Source organism: Macaca thibetana, chromosome 7 (genome assembly GCF_024542745.1).
Source record: "Macaca thibetana thibetana isolate TM-01 chromosome 7, ASM2454274v1, whole genome shotgun sequence".
Taxonomy (NCBI): domain Eukaryota; kingdom Metazoa; phylum Chordata; class Mammalia; order Primates; family Cercopithecidae; genus Macaca; species Macaca thibetana.
The window spans coordinates 105,773,653-105,796,816 of NC_065584.1; the positions used below are offsets into that span (position 1 = coordinate 105,773,653).

General features: G+C 42.8%; 1 protein-coding gene across 3 annotated transcripts in view; it reads right to left on the reverse strand.

Annotated features, from left to right (window-relative positions):
* The window catches only part of SEC11A (SEC11 homolog A, signal peptidase complex subunit), a 44,937-nt gene extending 23,103 nt beyond the window's left edge, over positions 1–21,834 (reverse strand). For all 3 annotated transcript variants that reach the window (XM_050796094.1, XM_050796092.1, XM_050796093.1), the window contains exon 1: positions 21,692–21,834. In XM_050796094.1, coding sequence (XP_050652051.1) covers positions 21,692–21,742 — 51 coding nt within the window. In that variant the 5' untranslated portion in view covers positions 21,743–21,834. The remainder of the gene's footprint in view (positions 1–21,691) is intronic.
* Between the last annotated feature and the right edge of the window lie 1,330 nt (positions 21,835–23,164).

Below are 23,164 nucleotides of genomic sequence, written 5' to 3' on the forward strand. Positions count from 1 at the left end.
TAGAACACTGTCCTTATCATAAGAGATGCATATTAGTAGTAGTTGGCTAGTAGTTGTAGTTAGGGGTGAATTGTCATTATCTGCAACTCATTTTCAACTGATTCAGCAAAAAAAAATTCTATATGTGCACACACACATAAGTATACATAGAACACATATGGCAAAAATGCTAATAATTGTTGGATCTGTGTGACAGATTACAGGTGTTCCCTGTACTTTCTTTCAATTTTTCTGAAAAATTCCAAAAAATGTGTAGAAAAAAATGGAAGAAGCCAGGTGCAGTGGCTCACGTCTGTAATCCCAGCAATTTGGGAGGCTGAGGTGGGCAGATCACTTGAGGCCAGAAGTAGGAGACCAGCCTGGCTAACATGGCGAAACCCATCTCTACTAAAAACACAAAAATTAGCTGGGTGTGGTGGGACATGCCTGTAATCCCAGCTATTTAAGAGGCTGAGGCACAAGAATTGCTTGAACCCAGAAGGCGGGGGTTGCAGTAAGCTGAGATTGCACCATTGCACTCCAGCCTGGGCAACTGAGCAAGACTCTGTCTCAAAAAAAAAAATAACAATAAAAAGGAAGAAAATAAAATAAATGTTAGTTGTTATATTTGGGGGTGTAATACTAGGCAATTCTTATTTATTTCATTTTGATCATCTACATTTTCTACTTCTTCCCTTTTTAAACCAATTGTAATTTTTATCAAAACACTATACACACATACATACAAGAATATGTAAAAAAAGCAATATCCTAGCCATGGCAGGTCACCATTTTCATCTCTTCTAGCTATTTATTCTGATATTTACCCCAACCATTCTAAAAACTAATTGTTTGTTTACTTTCATACTAGGGTGTTAATGCATGACGTTCAAAATGTACAACGAGGGACTAGGCACAGAGACTCATGCCTGTAATCCCAACACTTTGGGAAGCCGAGGTGGGAGGATCACTTGAGCCTAGGAGTTCCAGACCAGAAAGCAAGACCTTAATCTCTACAAAAAAGTACAAAAAAGGCCGGGCGCAGTGGCTCACGCCTGTAATCCCAGCACTTTTAGAGGCCGAGGTCACTTTTAGAGATCACGAGATCAGGAGTTCAAGACCAGCCTGGTCAACATGGTGAAACCCCATCTCTACTAAAAATACAAAAATTAGCCAGGCGCGATGGCACGTGCCTGTAATCCCAGTTACTTGGGAGGCTGAGGCAGGAGAATTGCTTGAACCGGGAAGTGGAGGTTGCAGTGAGCCAAGACTACACCATTGCATTCCAGCCTGGGCGACAGAGCAAGACTCCGCATTAAAAAAAAAAAAGAAGAAGAAGGTACAGGAAAACTTAGAACATTAAACAGAGATGTGGATAATTAAAAAAAAAAAAATTCAGAGGCTGGGCTCGGTGGCTTATGCATGTAATCCCAGCACTTTGGGAGGCCAAGGCGAGCAGATCTCCTTGAACTCCTGAGGTTAGGAGTTCAAGACTAGCCTGACCAACATGGAAAAACCCCCCATCTCTACTAAAAATACCAAATTAGCTGGGCTTGGTGGCACATGCCTGTAATCCCAGATACTTGGGAGGCTGAGGCAGGAGAATCACTTGAACCTGGGAGAAGGAGGTTGCAGTGGGCCGAGATCCCACCATTGCACTCCAGCCTGGGCAACAAGGGTGAAACTCCATCTCAAAAAAAAAAAAAAAAAAGAAAGAAAGAAAAATTAGCTGGGTGTGGTGGCGCGTGCCTGTAGTCCCAGTTCCTTGGAGGCTGAGGCAGGAGAATCACTTGAACCCAGGAGGTAGAGGCTGCAGTGAGCTATGATTGTCCCACTGCATTCTGGCCCAGGTGCCAGAGCAAGACTGTGTCTCAAAAAATAAACACAATTGTGATGAGGAATCCAGCTCTCTTGTACCATTTTCTATTTTCTCCCTACAATTATTGACCTGTTTTTCATGCATACTTTATAAAAACGTTTCAAGTTTCATATTCTTATAAATGCAAAGTTAATCTCTGAACAGACAGACAAGAAACTGGGGAAGAGGAACCAGGAGTCAAGGTGGAAGGAAAAGATGTTCTGATACACATACTTCACGTTTTTACCGTTTTTAGTATATGCAAGTATCACCTGTTCAAAACTAAACTGTTTAGGTTTATTTTTTTAAGTCCATGCTAATGGCCAGAACACTGTATTTCAAGCATTCCAATGAAACATGGTGTACTCAATCAATGTGATTAATCAATTTCCACAAAAGGAAATCTGAACATTTTCTCAGAGACACTTAGATATTTGCTATTCTTTTGAGTAATGGAGTGATGTGAGCACGTGGGTAATCTGAAACCTACTTTGACACTCACATTTACAGGTAAGGAAACTGAGGCACAGAGAAGCTAAGCGATATGCTCATGGTTGCATATCTACTGGCTGGCAGAGTAGCACTATTAGAACTCTGGCCTCCTAAATTCTACGTTTTCAAGATGGTGGCTTTTTAAAAGATAAAATGGGTCTTTTTATTCTGAAGGCTGAATTGAAGAAGTGGAGTGGGAGATGATAGAAGTAGGAAAACTAGCTTCTAAGATGCAATTATGTCAACCAGAAGATAGTGAGGAATTAAGACTCAATTTTCCAACTTTCTGCACTAAAAATACCACCTACAGTACTGGTTAGGACAATAGATTCTGGGCCCTAATTCAGAACCTCTGAGGAAGGGGTTGTATGATTCTACAATGTATATAGCTCCACAATCCCTTGCTCAAAACCCTTGAGGGTCAGATGTGTTTCAGGATTCAGAATGGGTGTGATTTTGAAAAGGTAATACTTGCATGTACCCTATGTTACATACATACTCTTAGCAGGGTTTATGGCAATATCCCATTATCAAACACATTAAGATTTTGGCAGCAAAACAAAAATTCACACGGAAGTAAATAAAAACTAAAAAAACAAAAAAACAAAAAAACCTGCATGTCAATCAGTTCACATCTATTTCGTTGAGGAAAAAAATTTCCATTTTCAAAAGGGCTCAGTTATAGAGTTGTCAGACGTTACCTGATAAGATATTTAATAAGATAACTGCTATTTAAAAGAAAAATGCCCACCAGGTGCAGTGGCTTATGGCTATAATCCCAGCACTTGGGAGGTCAAGGTGGAGGACTGCTTGAGCCCAGGAGTTCGAGTCTAGCCTGGGCAACATAGTGAGACCCCTATCTCTAAACAAAAAATAATAAATTTTAAAAATTAAGAAAAAAGAAAAGTGCCAGTCAAGGCAACATAGCAAGACCCTGTCTCTAAAAAAGAAAAAAAGAAAAAAAAATTCAATTAATTAGCTGAGTGTGGTGGCATGCACCTATAGTCTCAACTACTTAAGAAGCTGAGGTGGAAGGATTGCTTGAGCCCAGGAGGTCGAGGCTGTAGTGAGCTGTGACCGCACCACTGCATTCTAGCCTGGGCAACAGTGCGAGACCTTGTCTCAAAAAATAATAATAAAATAAAAATGAACAAGTTAAAATATATGATTTCTTATGTCCTTGCAAGGAGGTCACGATCCCATCCATAATTATCCTTTTCCTTTTCCTCAGACATACAATGCATTTATTATGGAATCATTATTGTGAAATGTATCTAATCATCAAGATCGTCTTTCTCATTATTATTAGAGAAAAAGGTTAAAAGTTTCTGATTATGTATAACTGGTATGTTCCTTAAAACGTACCTATTTGTATACTGCTAAGTCAATCTGCAAGCCAAAACCTACACAGAAGCACACTATTTGCTAAAACAAACATTCTATCTGAGCAAAAGCTTGAAAAGTGTCATACTCTTCTCCCTTTCTTTTTATCCCTCTTTTCTTGCCAACAGTCTTTACTCAAAAGTCAAACATATTGCCTCCCTAGCCCCTACTTTCTTTATCACTATGTCTGAATGCTTAGGAATGTGTATAATCAGAAAACAAGTGTTGTCTCTTTCTGTACTGGTAGAAATAAGGTGGCAGCTACCTAACCTCATATCATCTAACCACATCAAGCTAACTATTAATAAAGACATTGCAACATATGTAGAATAATAACCACAGAATTGAATAGCCTTATTATTTTCTTCTAAGAAATGACCAGAACAATATTTCTTCAATGCTCAAGGTGAAACTAGAAAAGAATGATATCAAAACCAATCAAAGTTCTATATAATATCTCTCAGCAGCTGTGATATGGGGATTCGTGTTTACTATTCTTTTTTTTTTCTTTTTGGGAAGTATTGTGTAGAACCCTCCCCGAAAGTCCTGTGACTAGAATAAGCCACAAGACAATTTATAATCCACTCTAAGTAATATATAATAAGAAATTAAGAAAACCCTAACACAGAAAATTCAGCAAGATAAAAGTTGATAATAATTTTAAATACTACAATTTAATGGGCTACAATCTAGAAGCTGTATCCTGTGTATTTACCGATCACAATGATCAAATACACCATTGTGCTTCCTATTCTTGTAAGAGATATTTGAAGATCAACATATAGGATATGTTTGTAGAAATCAGAAGCAAAAATGTGTCTTAGAGCTACAAAATAGCAGTTGGCCTAAGTCTTAAATTCCATTTATCTTAAGACCTCAAATTAAGGGACTCATTAATCCATAATCACAATTCTCCTGCTTTCTAACTCACGAAAGGAGAAATTAGAAGCTAAGTATTACAGAGAGTGTACTGATAGCAGCTAGAAGTGAAATTGATGGTGCTGAAAAAATTGAAATATCTTCAAATGGACACTATTATTGTGATCCAATAAAGTCAACGCAAGTCCTGGAATAAATCTTAAATGATAATTTTTTAAATCCCTAATAGTCTAAACAAGCATACCACCGTTAAAACAAGTTTCACTTTAGAAATCTGTTAAATCTTCTGACAAGTGAAAACATATTTAACATATACAAACACATGTATAGCAGCTTCCCTCATAATAGCCTCAAACTGGAAATAACTAAAATGCCTATCAACAGATGAATTCAGGCTCACTGGAGCATTTTAGATTTTGGATATTTCAGATTTGGGATGTTCAATCGGTAAAATGCAAATAGAAGTATTAAAAAAAAAAATCCAAAATACTTCTGGCCCCAAGCATTTCAGATAAGGGATACTCAACCTGTACATAAATTGTAGTATTTCTATAAAATGGAATACTACTCAGGAATACAAAGGAATTAACTACTGACACATGCAACATAGGTGAATTTCCAAAATATGCTGTCCTGGCCAGGAGTGGTGGCTCATGCCTATACTCCCAGCACTTTGCAAGGCCAGGGAGGGCAGATCACTTGAGGCCAGGAGTTTGAGACCAGCCTGGACAACACAGCAAAACCCCGTCTCTACCAAAAATACAAAATTTATCCGGGCATGGTGGCACGTGCCTGTGGTCCCAGCTGCTCGGGAGGTTGAGGTGGGAGGATGGCTTGAACCTGGGAGGCAGAGGTTGCAGTGAGTTGAGATCACACCACTCCACTCCAGCCTGGGCGACAGAGCAAGACTCTGTCTTAAAAAAACAAACAAACAAAAAAAAACAAACAACAGAAAACAAAAAAACAAAATGAGCTAAAGAGACCAAATTTACCTTCCTGCCTGAAATAACTGAAACACTGGACAAAATATATGGAACAAGGGTTTTCAGACATTGGACATGTGACTGTGTTCAGGTAGTAAGGACTATGATTACTTAGAAAGGGGAAACAAAGAAGGTGAGACCGACAACTGCCTCAACTTATAGATCGGAGAATTTCCAGGCCACAGGGCAAAGGAGAAATGCAGACGGAGCCTAGCAGTCTCCCTGACTTGAGGATAAAGAACTGGGGAGTTCAGCCAGGCACGGTGGCTCAAGCTGTAATCCCAGATCTTAGGGAGGCAGAGGCAGGAGGATAGCTTGGGCCCAAGAGTTCAAGACCTGCCTGGGCAATGTAGCAAGATCCCCATTCTCCACAAAAAAAGAAAAAAACAAAGACACACACACACAAAAAGGAAGAACTGGGAGTTCAGGGAGACAAAAGCAAAGATCAGTGCATGCATGTGAGGGGACTACTGAGGATGGAAAAAGAACCATTTAAAAGGAGCGGATAGAACAATTCCCACAGCTCTTACGGAGGAAGAATAGTTTGTTTCCACCAGAGTAGAAATCTTCATGGGGCTTTGGATTAGAGTACTCAGAAAGGTATTATTCACTTGTAGTGCAAAATTAGCCATAGACTAACAGCTGCTCTGGATCCATCTAACAAAGCTTCATAAGAGCTTGAGAAGACCAAACTGTTTCCAACTAACTTGCCTGTATCCCAGAATAAAGCTCAAGAATATTTATGCAAATACAAAAATATCCAGCACCCAAAAAGGTAAAATTCACAAAGTCTGGCAACCAATAAAAAACTACCAGATATGCAAAGAGGCAAGAAAATATGACCTATAATGAGAAAAATCAATAAATAGAAACAGACCCCAAAATGGCAGAAATTATAGGATTAGTAGAAAGGGATATCTGCTGGGCGAGGTGGCTTATGCCTGTAATCCCAGCACTTTAGGAGGTGAAGGCGGGTGGATCACAAGGTCAGGAGTTCAAGACTGGCCTGGCCATGTCTTGAAGAGACATGGTAAAACCCCATCTCTACTAAAAACACAAAAATTAGCCTGGCGTGGTGGCGCATGCCTGTAATCCTAGCTAATCAGGAGGCTGAGGCAGGAGAATTGCTTGAATCCAGGAGGTGGAGGTTGCAGTGAGCTGAGATCACGCCACTCCATTCAAGCCTGGGTGACAGAGCAAGACTCCATCTCAAAAAATAAAAAACGAAAACCAAAACCAAAAACAAAAAAAGGTAGAGGAAAACTTAACACATTAAGTAGAGATGCGGATGACAGAAAAATATCCAGAGGCCGGGCGCAGTGGCTCACACCTGTAATCCCAGCACTTTGGGAAGCCGAGGCAGGCAGATCACCTGAGGTCGGAAATTTGAGACCAGCCTGACCAACACGGAGAAACCCTGTCTCTACTAAAAATACAAAATTAGCCGGCCGTGGTGGCGCATGCCTGTAATCCCAGCTACTCGGGAGACTGAGGCAGGAGAGTCACTTGAACCTGGAAGGCAGAGGTTGCAGCGAGCCAAGATCACGCCATTGCACGCACTCCAGCCTGGGCAACAAATCTAGACTCCGTTTCAAGAAAAAAAAAATGTAAATGATCAAATACTTTACTTAGAAGTTAAATATTGTTCACTTGGATAAATAAAACAATGTTCAATTATATGCTGCCTACAAAAATGCACTTTAAAGACACAAATATTGTGAAAGAAAAAGAAAAAAGAGAAAAACACATATCATGCTTACATTAATCAAAAGAAAATTGAAGGAAAAAAAAGCAAGCTAGAGTGGTTGCATTAATATCATACAAAGTAGATTTTGGCTGGGCACAGTGGATCACGCCTGTAATCCCAGCACATTGGGAGGTCAAGGTGGGTGGATCATGAGGTCAAGAGATGGAGACCATCCTGGCCAACATGGTGAAACCCCATCTTTACTAAAAATACAAAAATTAGCTGGGTGTGGTGGCGTGCAGCTGTAGGCCCAGCTACTTGGGAAGCTGAGGCAGGAGAATCGCTTGAACCCGGGAGGTGGAGGTTGCAGTGAGCAGAGATCACACCACTGCACTCCAGCCTGGAGACACAGTGAGACTCTGTCTCAATAATAATAATAATAGGGAGGTAAGTTCATCATGAGGATGTAAAAATTCTAAACATTTATGCAACTAATAACCCGGCTAATTTTTTCAAAAATTTTTGGCCATGGGCGGTGGCTCACACCTATAATCCCAGCACTTTGGGAAGCCAAGGTAGGCGGATCGCCTGAGGTCAGGAGTTTGAGACCAGCCTAGCCAACATGGTGAAACCTCATCTCTACTAAAAATACAAAAATTAGCTGGGCGTGGTGGCGGGCACCTGTAATCCCAGCTACCTGGGAGGCTGAGGCAGGAGAATCGCTTGAACCCGGGAGGCAGAGATTGCAGTGAGCTGAGATCGCATGCACCATTGCACTCCAGCCTGGGCAACAAGAGCGAAACTCCGTCTCAAAAAAAAAGAAAAAAAGAAAAAATTTTAGAGATGAGGTCTTGCTACGTTGCCCAGGCTGGTCTCAAACTCCTGGGCTCAACAATCCTCCTGCCTCAGCCTCCTGAGCAGCTGAGATTATAGACACAAGCAACAGTGCCCAGTTTACAAATATATTTATACAAATATATTATACAACTTTACATATTAGACAACTTTGATGAAGTAAATCAATTCCTTGATACCAACCACCAAAATTCACTTAAGAAGAAATACACAACCTGAATAGACCTATATTCTATTTGAATATAATTAATTTGAATTTATGGATTTAAATAATCCATATTATTAAATAATTTGAATTTATGAATTTAAAATCTTCCCACAAAGAAAACTCCAGGCTCAGATGGCATTCACTGGCAAATTCTACCAGACATTTAAGGAAAAAAATTCTAACAATTCTAGACACTAACTCTTCCAGAAAATTGCAGAAAAGTAAATACTCCCCAACTTACTCTATTAATCCAGTAAGCCAATTTTAAGCCAGTTTTAAGTAAGGTTCTGCAACAGGTCTAGCTTTGAAAGCTCTACTAGTAGCTGGGATTACAGTAGTACCCATGTGACTCAGAAGATTTCATGGTGACTGGTATGTCTGTAATGGATAGGGATGCTATATGGAGCCTTCGGCAGTCCTTTACAAGTAAATGACAGCCAAGACCTTTCGGATAGGGACAAAGCTATACTGTCCTTTGGAGAATCGTTCTCCTTTTGAGTAACAGCTTTTAGTTTGCTACTGAGTTCTTGTAGAGACTAAAAACTTGACCATGGGCCAAGTTAACATGTGACCTGAACTCCGTGACATGCACTGGATGCCTGGACGCTGTCAGATTCACCAAGCCATAAAGTAGGACATGCATAGCAGTAAGTACTCCATCATTAAGTGTAAGTGGTATAGAGAAGACTGGGCTCAAGCATGTCCTGAAGACACAAGTAAATATGAGCAAGTGACTCAGATACCCATGGCTCCTAATAATGCTACCCTGCTTCCTCCCTCATATTGTATTTACTGCCTCATGAGGAGCTCCCCATGACAGCTGACTAAGGAAGACTTTAGGCCTGATTTGTGATGGTTCAACATAAACCATCTAGCACTAACTGAAAGCAGACAGATGTAGCATTACAATGTCATTGATCATGAAGGATTGTGAAGAAGAGAAATCCTCCCAATGGGCAGCTTCAAGCGATACTGCAGTTGTTCATTTTGCCTGGATGGAGAGATGACTACAGATGTAGATTTACATTGATTCAAAAATGACTAGCAGTTTGGCTGGATGGACAGTGACTTGGAAGGGACATCACTGGAAAGTTGAGACAAGAAGTTTAAGGAAGAGATATGTGGATGGAGCACTCCAAATATGTATATAGAATATGAAGATAATTGTGTACCATATAAATGCTCATCAAAGAATTACCTCAGCAGAAGATCTTAATAATCAGGTGAACAAAAATGACTTCTTCTGTGGATATCAGTCAGCCTATTTCCCCAGCCACCTGTCTTACCCAGCAGACTCATGACTAAAGTGGCTGCAGCAGTCAAGATAAAGGTTAGCAACATGGACTTCCACTCACCAAGACCTATTAGGTTCTAGCCAACACTGAGTGACTAGCCTGCCAACCGCAAAAAAACAATACTGCCGCCAATCCTGATGGCAGGCTGATCATACTTCATCATTTCAATCATGAAAGGAACAGCAATTTCTTCTTGCTAGACTAGCCTCTCGATATAGATTGGTCTTCCTTGTCCTTAGTATTTCCGTCAAAAAGTACCATCCACAATCTTACAGAATGCCTTATTCTTCATTGTGGTATCCCATACAACACTGCTTCTGACCGGGGGACTTATTTTATAGCAACTAAAGCACAGCAGTGGGCAAGCAGTCATGGAATTCACTAGTCTTATTATGTCCCTCATCACCTTGAAGTAGCCAGCCTGAAATAACAGAATAGTAGACCATTTTCAATTTATTGTCTCTCAACTCCAAATCCACCCTCCTTCCTTGTGTTACTCAAGCTGAATCCTATAAACACAAATCCTCTGCCAGCTGGCTTAATGTTAGGTGTAATTAATAAAGGGTATTGAAAGGCCACTGCAAAACAGAGGGCTTCCCCTCCTGGTTTCAACATGATTTTAGTCCACCTAGTACCCAGTGGGTCAGTGTACTGGAAGCCTGGTAGTGCTCACTTCAGTGACCACCAAGGTTGACTCGAGCCCACACACACACTCTCTGCCAAATTTCTCAACCTTCCAGTAATTCACGACTATAAACCAGCTCCAGGTCAGTACTCTGGCAAATGGTATTGCCATGATAGGTTGCATGTTGCTGTGGCAGCCAAACCCTCACCAAAAGGTCTGAATCTCAGGCTTGGGAGGGGTTTGGGGTAAGGTGCTTTCTTAGTTCGTTCTTTGTTCACTCTTCCTCATCCTGGAGGATAGTAGCTATTTTCTGCATATGCTACTTCTGGAATCTTTTTTTTTTTTTCTTTTTAAAGAGAAAGGGTCTCATTCTGTTGCCCAGGCTGGAGTATAGTAGCATGATCATAGCTCACTGCAGGCTTAAACTTCTGGGCTCAAGTGATTCTCCCACCTCAGCCTCCCGAGTAGCTAGGACTACAGGTGAGCACTACCATGCCTGGCTAATATTTTAACTTCTTATAGAGACTGGGTCTCACTATATTGCCCAGGTTGGTCTTGAACTCCTGGCCTCAAGTGATCCTCCTGTCCGGGCTTCCTAAAGTGCTGGGATTATAGGCATGAGCCACTGAGCCCGGCCAAGAGTCCTCTTTTACCTCTTTCAGTAGTTTAGCATCTTCTAGTAATTAACAGTTATTTATATTAGATTTTCCCTGTTCAATTACTGCTACGGTTACTCTCTTCTGCGTGACAGAAATGGCCTTTTCAGAATACAGTTATGGCATCAGCTAGGTGGCAACACTTTGTGGGTTTGGGGTAATGTCTAATGTCCTCCAGTATGTTGTATATGATCTGAATTGACAACCAACATATGGTGCTGTTTTTTCTATAGCTAGGATTCACTAGTCCAGGAATTAAAGGATAGGAATGGGTGTGACTCCTCTCATTATTACCCCTAATGATCTGGTAGTGAAATTTCTGCTTCCAGACCAGGGGCAGTGGCTCACACCTGTAATCCCAGCACTTTGGGAGGCCGAGGCGGGTGGATTACCTTAGGTCATGGTTCGAGACTAACCTGGTCAACATGGTGAAACCCCATCTCTACTAAAAATACAAAAATTAGCCAGGTGTGGTGGTGTGCACCTGTAGTCCCAACTACTCAGGAGACTGAGGCAGGAGAATTGCTTGCACCCAGGAGGCAGAGGTTGTAGTGAGCTGAGATCGCACCACTGCACTCTAGCCTGGGCAAGAGCACCAGATTCCATCAAAAAAAAAAAAAAAAAAAAATGCTCCCCATCTTCACAACTTTTAAATCTGCTGATTTAAAGGTTTTATTTATTTGTTTATTTATTTATTTATTTATTTTGAGATGGAGTCTCGTTCTTGTCACCCAGGCTGGAGTAGAGTGGCACAATCTCAGCTCACTGCAACCTCTGCTTCCCGGGTTCAAGCGATTCTCCTGCCTCTACTGAGTAGCTGCGAATACAGGTGCCCGCCACAATGTCCAGAATTTTTTTATTTTTCGTGGAGACGGGGTTTCACCTTATTGGCTAGGCTGGTCTCGAATTCCTGACCTCAGGTGATCCACCCGCCTCAGCCTCCCAAAGCGCTGGGATTACAGATGTGAGCCACCGCACCTGGACTGATTTAAAGGTTTTAATTCACAAAGGTTTTAATCCATCCATCAGGGGACATAATGGTTCCATTAAACTGAATGTTAAGACTGCTACTTGGTCACTTTGGGCTTCTCATTCCAGAGAACCAAAATGCAGCAGGGTTATAATTGGCTAGGGTGATTGATCCTGATCATCAGAGAGAAACAGGGTTGCTACTATGCCACGAGGGAAGCAAATGGAACTGGAATATAGAGGATCTCTGGGGCCCCTCAGTACTCCCATCTAAAAGTCAGTGAAAACTCCAACAACGCAATTCAGGTAGGACTTCTTATGACAACCTCAGTAAAGAAGGGTAGGTCACCCCAAGGCAAGAAATTATGACCAATTTAGGTTATTGCTGAGAGCAGAGAAAGAAAACAGCTATGATCATGTGACCAATTACAGAAACAAAGGTTATATCAGAAACGTAACTTTTGTTTTATCTTTATTCAAAAGCTGGTATGATTAAAACAGGTGTGTATAGATGCCAAGTTGACAAAGGGTAGAATCTAACAGTTTTGTACTTTGTCAACTTGGTTAAGCTAGAACTAGGTTTCCCCAAATCCCCTTCCCTGTATGGTTCTGGGTTAGAGTTGGCCAAAAAGAAATCTGCCCAAGATTTGGAAGGTGAAAGTGCAGTAGAAGCTGTAATTACGCAGAAGGTCACTGTAGTTAGAGATGGTTAAGACAGACACTGAGGGGCTAGCAGAATTCAGCTCTTCTGGCTGACTCAGAGACTAGACAGACAGGCAACGGCCTCCCACGGATCTCTCCATCTGCTCTCCTTTGCAGTCTCACTCCAGCAGCTGGACGTGGAATCCTGTCCCAGACTCCATGGCAAGCTTAGATCTGTCCACCCAAACCAGTGCTTCAGAAGAGCTGCTTAGTGACATTCCTCTGGGTCTCTAATCCACTTTTAGACTCTTATCCAGTTTCTCCTACAATTGTGTGAGACTTTTTTTTTTTTGAGATGGAGTCTCACTCTGTCGCCAGACTGGAGTGCAGTGGAGCAATCTTGGCCTACTGCGACCTCCGCCTCCCAGGTTCAAGCAATTCTCCTGCCTCAGCCTCCTGGGTAGCTGGGACTACAGGCGCACGCCACCAGGCCCAGCTAATTTTTGTATTTTTAGTAGAGAAAGGGTTTCACCATGTTGGCCAGGATGGTCTCGATCTCTTGGCCTCGTGATCCACCTGCCTTGGCCTCCCAAAGTGCTGGGATTACAGGCATGAATCACCGCGCCCTGCCGAGGTTTTATTACTATAATAAATCCATTATTCAATAATACTCATGGTAGTTATTCTTCCAGACTAAACCCTGACTGATAAACCATGTTTTTTGGACAAAATTTTCCAGTTAAGGGGTAAACACCTTAAGTGTCTAGATTCTATATCTCACTTTCTTCCTTGAGCAGAAAAGATAACCCTTTTGAAGAAGAGTTAAAACCCCAGTTTCTCCTAAGGGGAGCTCATCTTTACTGTTATAGGTTTGTGCCATCTGGCTGTGGAAAAGAATAATCATCCTTGCCTTTATGTCATTTGTGGAGAGAACGTTATGAAAAAAATAACAGATGTAAAATATCAAGGAATGGTAGCAAGAAAATATCTTTGTTACTATGGTACTGTATTCTGGATTTTGCTCAGTTACACGGAATAAAGAATAATTTCTGGCTGTTCAAAAGAATATATTAGTCGGGTATAGTGGCTCACACCTGTAATCCCAGCACTTTGGGAGGCCAAGGCTGGTGAATCACTTGAGGTCAGGAGTTCAAGACCAGCCTGGCCAACATGGTGAAACCCCATCTTTACTAAAAAATACAAAAAGTTAGCCACGCGTGGTGGCACACGCCTGTAATCCCAGTTACTCAGGAGACTGAGGCAAGATAAGTGCTTGAACCCAGGAGGCAGAGGTTGCAGTGAGATGGCACCACTGTACTCCAGCCTGGGTGACAGAGTGAGACTGTCTCAAAAAAAAAAGAATATACCTGTTGATGTTAATTGCAGTTTACAATAAAATTTTACTTGTGATTTTCTTGTGTATGTAATGGAGACTGATACCAATATTTCTACATTGAAACTTGGCAATTCATTAATAAATCTTGACACTCTGCCGGTAATAAAGATTTTCCTGATCCTAAATAAGACCAGATCACTTTCCCATAAAAAAAAAGTATCCTCTGTGTTGGATACACCTCCTATTTACTTCACATTTATCCATATTAGGTCTATGTCTAAGAAAAATGTCTTAGGTTTCTGTATGTTTCAGGGACAACTCATTAAAAAAAAAAAGTATCAAAGATACCTAGGCAACAGGGCAAAATCTCATCTCTACAAAAAATACAAAAATTAACCAGGCATGAGTTGGAGTCTCACTATGGTACCCAGTACACCTGTAGTCCCAACTACTTGGGAGGCTGAGGTGGGAGGATGGCTTGGACCCAGGAGGTTGAGGCTGCAGTGAGCTGTAATCGCGTCACTGGACTCCAGCCTAGGTGACAGAGCGAGACCTTATCTCAGGAAAAAAAAAAAAGAAAGAAAAAAAAAGTTATCTAGAAATCATTAAAATATCACTGCAACAACAGTTAAGAGTTGGGTCATACTAAGAGATAGGAAGATATAAAAAGAATGAAGGATCCTATTAAGTCTCAAGGACTTTACATTTAGGCAGGAAGGCATACAGATAATTAAAACCCAGAGAAATGCAAATTCAATCAAGCAATGTAAGTGGCCTGCGGGGAGTTAAGTACACATTTATGGGAGTCTGCTTAGTCCCTTCAGGGCTCAGACAGGCATCTAGTCACATCCTGGCCAATAAAAAAATCTCAGCAAGCAGAGAAGTCAATTCTAAATATTACATGTGACCTACATGTAACATAAAAATAATTTGGCATAACATACCTATTTCATTAGTGAGTAAATATATATATATTTTTTTAAGAGATGGGGTCTCACTGTGTTGCCCAGGCTAGACTTGAACTCCTTGGGCTCAAGCAATCATCCTGCCTCAGCCTCCCTGAGCAGCTGGTACTACAGGTCAGTACCACACCTAGCTATCATTTTTAACCCCAGAATGATTTATAATTAAAAATAGAATGTTTAAGGGGAAGCGTGCATAGTGTTAATATTCTTATGTTAAGAACTCTGTTCATATTTGTTTTTGTTTTTTGTATTGTTTTGTTTTTTGAGATGGAGTCTCGCTCTGTCACCCAGACTGGAGTGCAGTCGTGTGATCTTGGCTCACTGCAACCACCATCTCCAGGGTTCAAGCAATTCTTCTGCCTCAGCCTCCCGAGAAGCTGGGATTACAGGTGCACACCATCACGCCCCACTAATTTTTGTATTTTTAGTAGAGACGGGGTTTCACTACGTTGACCAGGCTGATCTCGAACTCCTGACCTCAAGTGATCTGCTTGCCTCAGCCTCTGAAAGTGCTGGGATTACAAGTGTGAGCCACTGCGTCTGGCCTTTACTGTTCTTTTTTTTGAGACAGGGTCTCACACTGTTACCCAGGCTGGAGTGCAGTGGCACAATCTTGGCTCACTGCAACCTCTGCCTTCCGGGTTCAAGTGATTCTTGTGCCTCGGCCACCTGTGTAGCTGGGATTACAGGCGTGTGCCACCACACCTGGCTAATTTTTGTATTTTTAGTAGAAATGGGGTTTCACTATGTTGCCCAGGCTGATCTCAAACTCCTGGGCTCAAACGATTCATCCACCTTGGCCTCCACCATTACAGGCGTGAGCCACTGCACCCAGCCATATTTGGTATTTTAACTTCTGTAAAATTTAAGAGAATTTGACCTAGTGAAGTAATAAGTTAGCCTTAAAAATTCGTTTAAAATGTGTAATCAGTTGTTTTAGATTTATTATTTGAATCAGAAAGTTTATTATTTATACAGTGCTGAAACATTTTAAGAGAACTTAAGAAGTCTCAGATCTATAAAAATGATATAAGTAGTCCATGTTTGTTGAATAATTGAAGTTCTTTAAAATAACTTTTTAATTTATTAAGTTTAATCATTTTAAGATGTTTAACTTTGTAAATTAAACCAAACATAGGCTCTTAAAAGTGATTGTTGGCCGAGTGCAGTGGCTCACACCTGAAATCCCAACACTTTGGTAGGCCGAGGCAGGCAGATCACTTGAGGTCAGGAGTTCGAGACCAGCCTGGCCAACATGGTGAAACCTCGTCTCTACTAAAAAAAATACAAAAATTAGCCGGGAATGGTAGTGCACGCCTACAATCCCAGTTACTCTGGAGGCTGTGGCAGGAGAATTGTGTGAACCCAGGAGGCAGAGGTTGCAGTGAGCTGAGATGGTGCCACCACACTTCAGCCTGGGCAACAGAGTGAGATTGTCTCAAAAATAAAAAAGTGATTGTTAAAATTTGCTACACTTTAAATAGGATAAGATTTGTAAACAAATTCCAAAAATTTAAGAAAGAATTTAGTTTTAAAATTTTAGGTTTTACAAATTATTATTAGAACTAAAGATAACTCTAAATAGGCTTTTCTGCACACAAAAACCACCTCAATGTGCATTTAAAAATGCTCGTATCTTTGGGAGGCTGAGGTGGGCGGACCACGAGTTCAGGAAATCAAGACCATCCTGGCTAACACGGTGAAACCCCTAAAAATACAAAAAATTAGTGTGTGATCACATGCATCTGTAGTCCCAGTTACTTGGGAAGCTGAGGCAGGAGAATCGCTTGAACCTGGGAGTGGGTAGCTTCCAGTGAGCCAAGATTGAGCCATTGCACTCCAGCCTGGGCAACAGAGCGAGACTCCATCTCAAAACAAAACAAACAAAAAAATTGCTTACATTAAGGTTGGGCACAGTGACTCACACTTATAATCAATTCCAGCTCTTTGGGAGGCTGAGGTGGGCGGATGGCTGAGCTCAAGAGTTCACGACTAGCCTGGGCAACCTGGTGAAATCCAGACTCTACAAAAAATACAAAAATTAGCCAGGTAGGGTGTCGCTAGCCAGTAGTCCCAGCTACTCCAGAGGCTGAGGTGGGAGAATCACTTGATCCCGGAAGGAGGAGGTTGCAGGGAGCCAAGATCCTGCCACTGTACTCCAGCCAAGTCAACAGAGTGAGACCCTGTCTCAAAACAAACAAACAAAAATCTAAAAAAAAAAAAAAACCTCTCATACTAATCAGTGGCGTGCTGGAACCAGCTTCCTAAATTTTCAGCAATTCTGCAAGCTGGTTGTTAAACACAGTGCTGTTAAAAAACTAGAATAATAAATTATATTAAAGGCCAGGCACGGTGGCTCATGCCTGTAACCCCAGCACTTTAGGAGGCCAAAGTGGTCAGATCACTTGAGGTCCGGAGTTCAAGACCAGCCTGGTCAACATAGTGAAACCCCCATCTCTACTAAAAATACAAAAATTAGCCAGACATGGTGGCACGCACCTGTAATCCCAGCTACTTGGTTGCAGTGAGCCGAGATCACATCACTGCACTCCAGCCTGGGTGACAGAACACAGCGAGACTCTATCTCAAAAAAAAAAAAAAAAAAGAAGTCATACACGAAACAAAGGTAAGTATACAAATAAAATAGTATATAACTATTAGCTAAAAGGACCTTAAAGATCACCTAATATTCTAGGGTGGTACCCAGAGACTAAGAAAGAATACAAGCAGTACTGTTAAAAATAAATTAATTTAAACAACTTGGCTGGGTGTGGTGGCTCCCATCTGCAATCCCAGCAGTTTGAGGGTCCGAGGTGGGAGGATCACTCGAGCCCAGGAATTTGAGACCAGCTTGGGCAGAATAGCAAGACTCCATCTCTATAAAAAATACAAAAATTAGCCAGGCATGGTGGCATATATCCATAGTCCCAACTACTCAGAAGCCTAAGGTGGGAGGATTGCCTGAGCCGAGGAGTTCAAGGCTGCAGTAAGATGTGACTATGCTACTGCACTCCAGCCTGGGCAACAGATACAGACCTTGTCTTTAAAAAAAAAAAAAAAAAAAAAAAAAAAGGAAGAAACCCAACATACCTCTACCTCTATTATAAAGCCCAGAATCCAGAACACAGACAACATGAAATACTGGGGAGGATGTGGAGCAAAAGGAACTCTCATTCATTGCGGGTGGAAGGCAAAACAGTACAGCCATTCTGAAAGTGTTTCACAGTTTTTTTATAAAACTAAAACATACTCTGTTTGTTTTGTTTTGTTTTGAGACGGAGCCTTGCTCTGTTGCCCAGGCTGGAGTGCAGTGGTGCGATCTGGGCTTACTGCAACCTCTGCCTCCCAGGTTCAAGCCATTCTCCTGCCTCAGCCTCCTGAGTAGCTGGGATTACAGGTGCGCACCACCACGCTCCGCTAATTTTTATATTTTTAGTAGAGACAGGGTTTCACCATTTTGGCCAGGCTGGTGCTGAACTCTTGGCCTCTAGTGATCCTCCCACCTCGGCCTCACAAAGTGCTGGGATTACAGGCATGAGCCACTGCGTCCGGCCTAAAAATTGATTAAAACTCCAAAGAATACATATTCTATGATTCCATTTATATAAAATGCAAACCCCTCTATACTGACAAAAAGCACATTAGAGGTGGGACAGAAGGGGTCTTGTAGGTGATATATATGTTCTGTATCTTGATTGTGATCGGTATACATAAGTATAAAAACTTATCAAACAGTACACTGTAAATGGATGGAGTTCATTTACTAAAGTATTCCTCTGTGGATCTGATAAGAAAAAAAAAAAAACTCAAACAAAGTAATCAGACACTTAAAATAGATGTCATATGTAATTAGGTATAAGCAGAGAAGTTATGCAAACAATAGCAACTTTTAGAGGAATAAAACAAAATTCTAATTTCCCTCTTTCATTTGATTAATTCTCAGTATCTACATGTACCTACATGTATTGTCAATTCTTTTTCCCAGATATTACGTACAGATAAAGAGCTCATTTCATAACTCTCCCTCACCCCATCGTATTCAATCTCTCCTATCCATTCCTGACAACCTCTGGGAGGCCAGGGTGGATAATTTCACCATTTAAACTTCCACTAACCCTGAATGTCATAGATGCAATGAATTCTGAACCACAATCACTCCATATTAGAGAAACACAGGGCAGAATAGCCCACTCATTTTATCTTCATGTATCTGGTCTCTCTTCCTGTCCATTTTGTTAGAGCAGGAGGAGTGCCTTATATATCTCTATGCTTTAGAGCCTATCTAGCAGGTTTGCAAGTGCTGAGTGAATTCCTTGCCTTTTGATTATTGGAATGCTAACCAACCCAGGTTAAAGATGAAGCTATTGGTCAGGCACAGTGGCTCACGCCTGTAATCCCAGTACTTTGGGAGGCCGAGGCAGGCGGATCACGAGGTCAGGAGATCAACACCATCCTGGCTAACACAGTGAAACCCCGTCTCTACTAAAAATATAAAAAATTAGCTGGGCGTGGTGGCGGGCACCTGTAGTCCCAGCTACTCGGGAGACTGAGTCAGGGGAAAGACATGAACCCAGGAGGCGGAGCTTGCAGTGAGCCGAGATAGCACCACTGCAGTCCCACTTGGGCGAAAGAGCGAGACTTCCATCTCAAAAAAAAAAAAAAAAAGATGACGCTATTAAGAAGGTCTTTCAAGATCCAACTTAAATGCTAGTATCTCCTTGAAGCTGTTCATAATGCCCTGACTCTCACAATTTTCTCACAATCTCTCACAATTTTCCTACCACTGCTAGAATGGGTCATATCCTTCTTTATCCAAGTGTTCAGGCTTTAAAGAACTGAGATCAAATCCACATCCTGCCATTTACCTTCTTTTTTTGTTTTTTGAGACAGAGTCTCGCTCTGTTGCCAGGCTGGAGTGCAGTGGCACAATCTCAACTCACTGCAATCTCCACCGCCCGGGCGATTCTCCTGTCTCAACCTCCCGAGTAGCTGGGACTACAGGCGTGCGCCACCAGGCCCAGCTAATTTCTGTATTTTTAGTAGAGAGGGGGTTTCAACACGTTGGCCAGGATGGTCTTGATCTCTTGACCTTGTGATCCGCCCACCTCAGCCTCCCAAAATGCTGGGATTACAGGCATGAGCCACCACACCCAGCCTACCTTCTATCGTAAGCAAATCACTAAAGCTCTATAACAAGGACATCAACCACAGCACAGCCAATACTCACCATGTGCCAGACGTTCTTCTGAGGACGTTATATTAACTCATTTAATCTTCATAGCAACCCTACGGTTGCACAACATAGTGAATGCAACTAATGTCAGTGACGTATACACTTAAAAATGATTAAAATGGAATATTTTATGTTGCGTATCTTTTTACAATAATAAACGCAAACACAGGCACAGAGAGGTTAAGTAATCTGCTCAAAGTCACACAGCCAGTAAACAGCAGAGCTACTTCAAACCTCAGAAATCTAGCTTTAGAGTCCATACTCTTAACTTCTATACTGTATTGCTTCTCATAAAGTCTCATTTTCTTCATATGTTTAATATGAACATTACCTACCTTACATGTGTATAAAGTGCTTCACGCATGGTAAGAGCTCAAAAAAGTTATTGTTTTGCCTTAGTTCTTTTCTACACATTTAGGCTCCTTGAAGGCCGAGTCTTTCTTAACTATCTTTGCATTTCTCTCATTGCACCTGGCATAGAGTACAATAAATATCAGACTCAAAATAAATACTGTCTTCAGAGGAATGTCTGTGGCATCTAGAAAATCCAAATATGGATTAAAAAAAGACAACACTATACGAGTAAAAATTTGAAGTGTTGTCATAAAACCATAAAGTAACATTTGTGCAATTTTAATAGAATGCTCAATTCTGACAGAATTGACACTGAGCTAGCTAAGGCCTGAAGGGGAGTAAGGAAAGATTGTGTACCTACTTCCCTAAGTGGCAGCTATAAGTACAAAAAAATGCAAGTCCAAGGAAAAAAAAAATCCTTAATGGTGACATCAGGATAATCATAACAGTAAAATACTGTTTAAAACAAACAAACAAGTCCGATGCAGCAAAACGAGGCTCTACAGACACACTTAGTGCCAAAGACAAAACAGAGCAAACTTTTCTAAGGACTAAATAATTACAACAGTATTCTCAGTACTATTTGGCATACGATCTAGAAGATCAAGGCAGAGCAAAGTGTAAGGACAAAATCAGGAGACCCACATTTCCAGACCCCCGTGGCACTGATATCGGACTGTAAAACCATAGATTCTGAGGGCTGCCACCTTAGTGCTAAGCGGACGCAAGGGAAAGTGGTGTAACTGTTCCAACTCGGAGCTCACAGCGGTCCAAGTCAAAGTCGGTGCAGCCCGCTACGGCTTAGCTCTACTAAAGGGTTGCAAGGAGCTGAAAGCAGCAAAACGGCTTCTTGGGGCCTACAATCGCCTTGCTGAGCGCTCCAGAAACCGGCTAAACCTTGTCTCTCCCAAATCCACCTGGAGTCGCTCCGACTGGAGAAATCAAGAGTCGGCCGCCTTAAAATGACTAAAACAATAAGCAACCCCAACTCCCACTTTCAAAGCACGTACGGTTTCCATTTGCTCCCCTGCCTCAGTAGGAGGAATGGAACATGAAGACACCGTTTCCCGCCCGGCCCCGCCCCGCCCCAGGTAGGCCCTGAATCAGTTCGGGGTTAAAAATAATGAGGCGGACAAGGCGGCCTCTGGCCACAGACTCCAAAGCAAGGGAATGACCCGGGCAACAGACTAGCTCAGACCCTCACACCAGGACCCTCGGGTCCGCCAGGCCCCGCAGCAGCAGCCTGGAAGAGACAAGAAGAGCCAGGAGAAAAAGAGGACGGCCAAGCTCACCTGCCGCTTGTTCATCCGCCGCACATCGTCCAGAAAGTCTAAAGACAGCATGGCGGGGACGGCGAGCAGGACACCGGCAGGGCAGATGGCGCGATGACCAGCGGGCGGAACGACTGGCGCTCGGGTCGGGCTCACACTGGACAGGACCCCGCAGTGCTTGCACTTCCGCTTCCGGGGCGGGAGCTGGCACGGTCGGGCACGGTCCCCGCCCCCCGCGCCACTTCGCTGCGGAGACCTGAGAGACTCACAACCGTGCTAGTCCAGTCTCAGGGCTCGGCCTCGCCGTGGGAGGGTTCTCCCGCACTGGCTCTCGCCTGCCAAGAACCGACTGGACTCCACTTCCCGTGCTCGGCTCCGCGGCCCCTCACGGAGGCGGCGACCCAGGCTTAGATGGGGAGGCTGCCCAGCCACCTTCGCAAGGCGGGCCCGTGTGCCCTCCCGGCCAATCGCAAGCAACCTCTCCGGTGTGGGCGGGTAGAAGCGGTTCCGCGTCCCGGCGTAGGTATGGGTGTGGCAGTGGATGTGTGGTGTGATAGTGGGTTCTCAGGTCGAGCAAGTCTCCCCGGGTTACGGAGCAAGCCCTTCCTTCCTTCCTTCCTTCTTTCCTTCCTTCCTTCCTTCCTTCCTTCCTTCCTTCCTTCCTTCCTTCCTTCCTTCCTTCCTCCCTCCCTCCCTCCCTCCCTCCCCTCCCTCCCTCCCCTCCCTCCCTCCCTCCCTCCCTTCCTTCCTCTTCCCTCCCTCCCTCTGTCTCTGTCGAGGTGCTTGCTTGCTTGCTTTCTCTCTCTCTCTCTCTGTCTCTCTGTCTCTTTCTTTCTCTCTCTCCTTTCTTTCTCACTGTCGCCCAGGCTGGAGTGCAGTGGCGCAATCTCAGCTCACTGCAAACTCCGCCTCACAGGAGATTCTCCTGCCTCGGGCTTCCAAGTAGCTGGGACTACGCGCGCGCCACCACGCCTGGCTTATTTTTGTATTTTTAGTGGAGACAGGGTTTCACTATGTTGGCAAGACTGGTCTCAAACTCCTGGCTAATTTTTCTATTTTTAATAGAGACGGGGTTTCACTGTGTTGGCCAGGCTGGTCTCGAACTCCTGAGCTCAGGTGATCCGCCCGCCTTGGCGTCCCAAAGTGCTGGCATTACAATCGTGAGCCACCTCGCCGGGCCGTCCAGCTGCTTTCAGTAAGTGCTTTTCGCGTAAGGTTGGACCATGTGAGAGACCTTCAAAGCACTGCCTGAGCCTGCCAGGAGTTTACAGTCCAATTGGAGAGAAAACTGCCCGGGAAAATTAGAAAACATCCAAATGGTGCAACAACGTGATGAGACCACCAGTGGTGTGGGTCGTTAGGAAGTGGCTTCCTTTCCGACCTTGACTTTGCTGACAGGATTTGACATGGTCTCCTTGAATTCTACCTCCTGGTTTTCTTAACTCGGGCACCTTGATGTGACTATCTTTTCGCTACCTTTTGCTTTGACTGGCC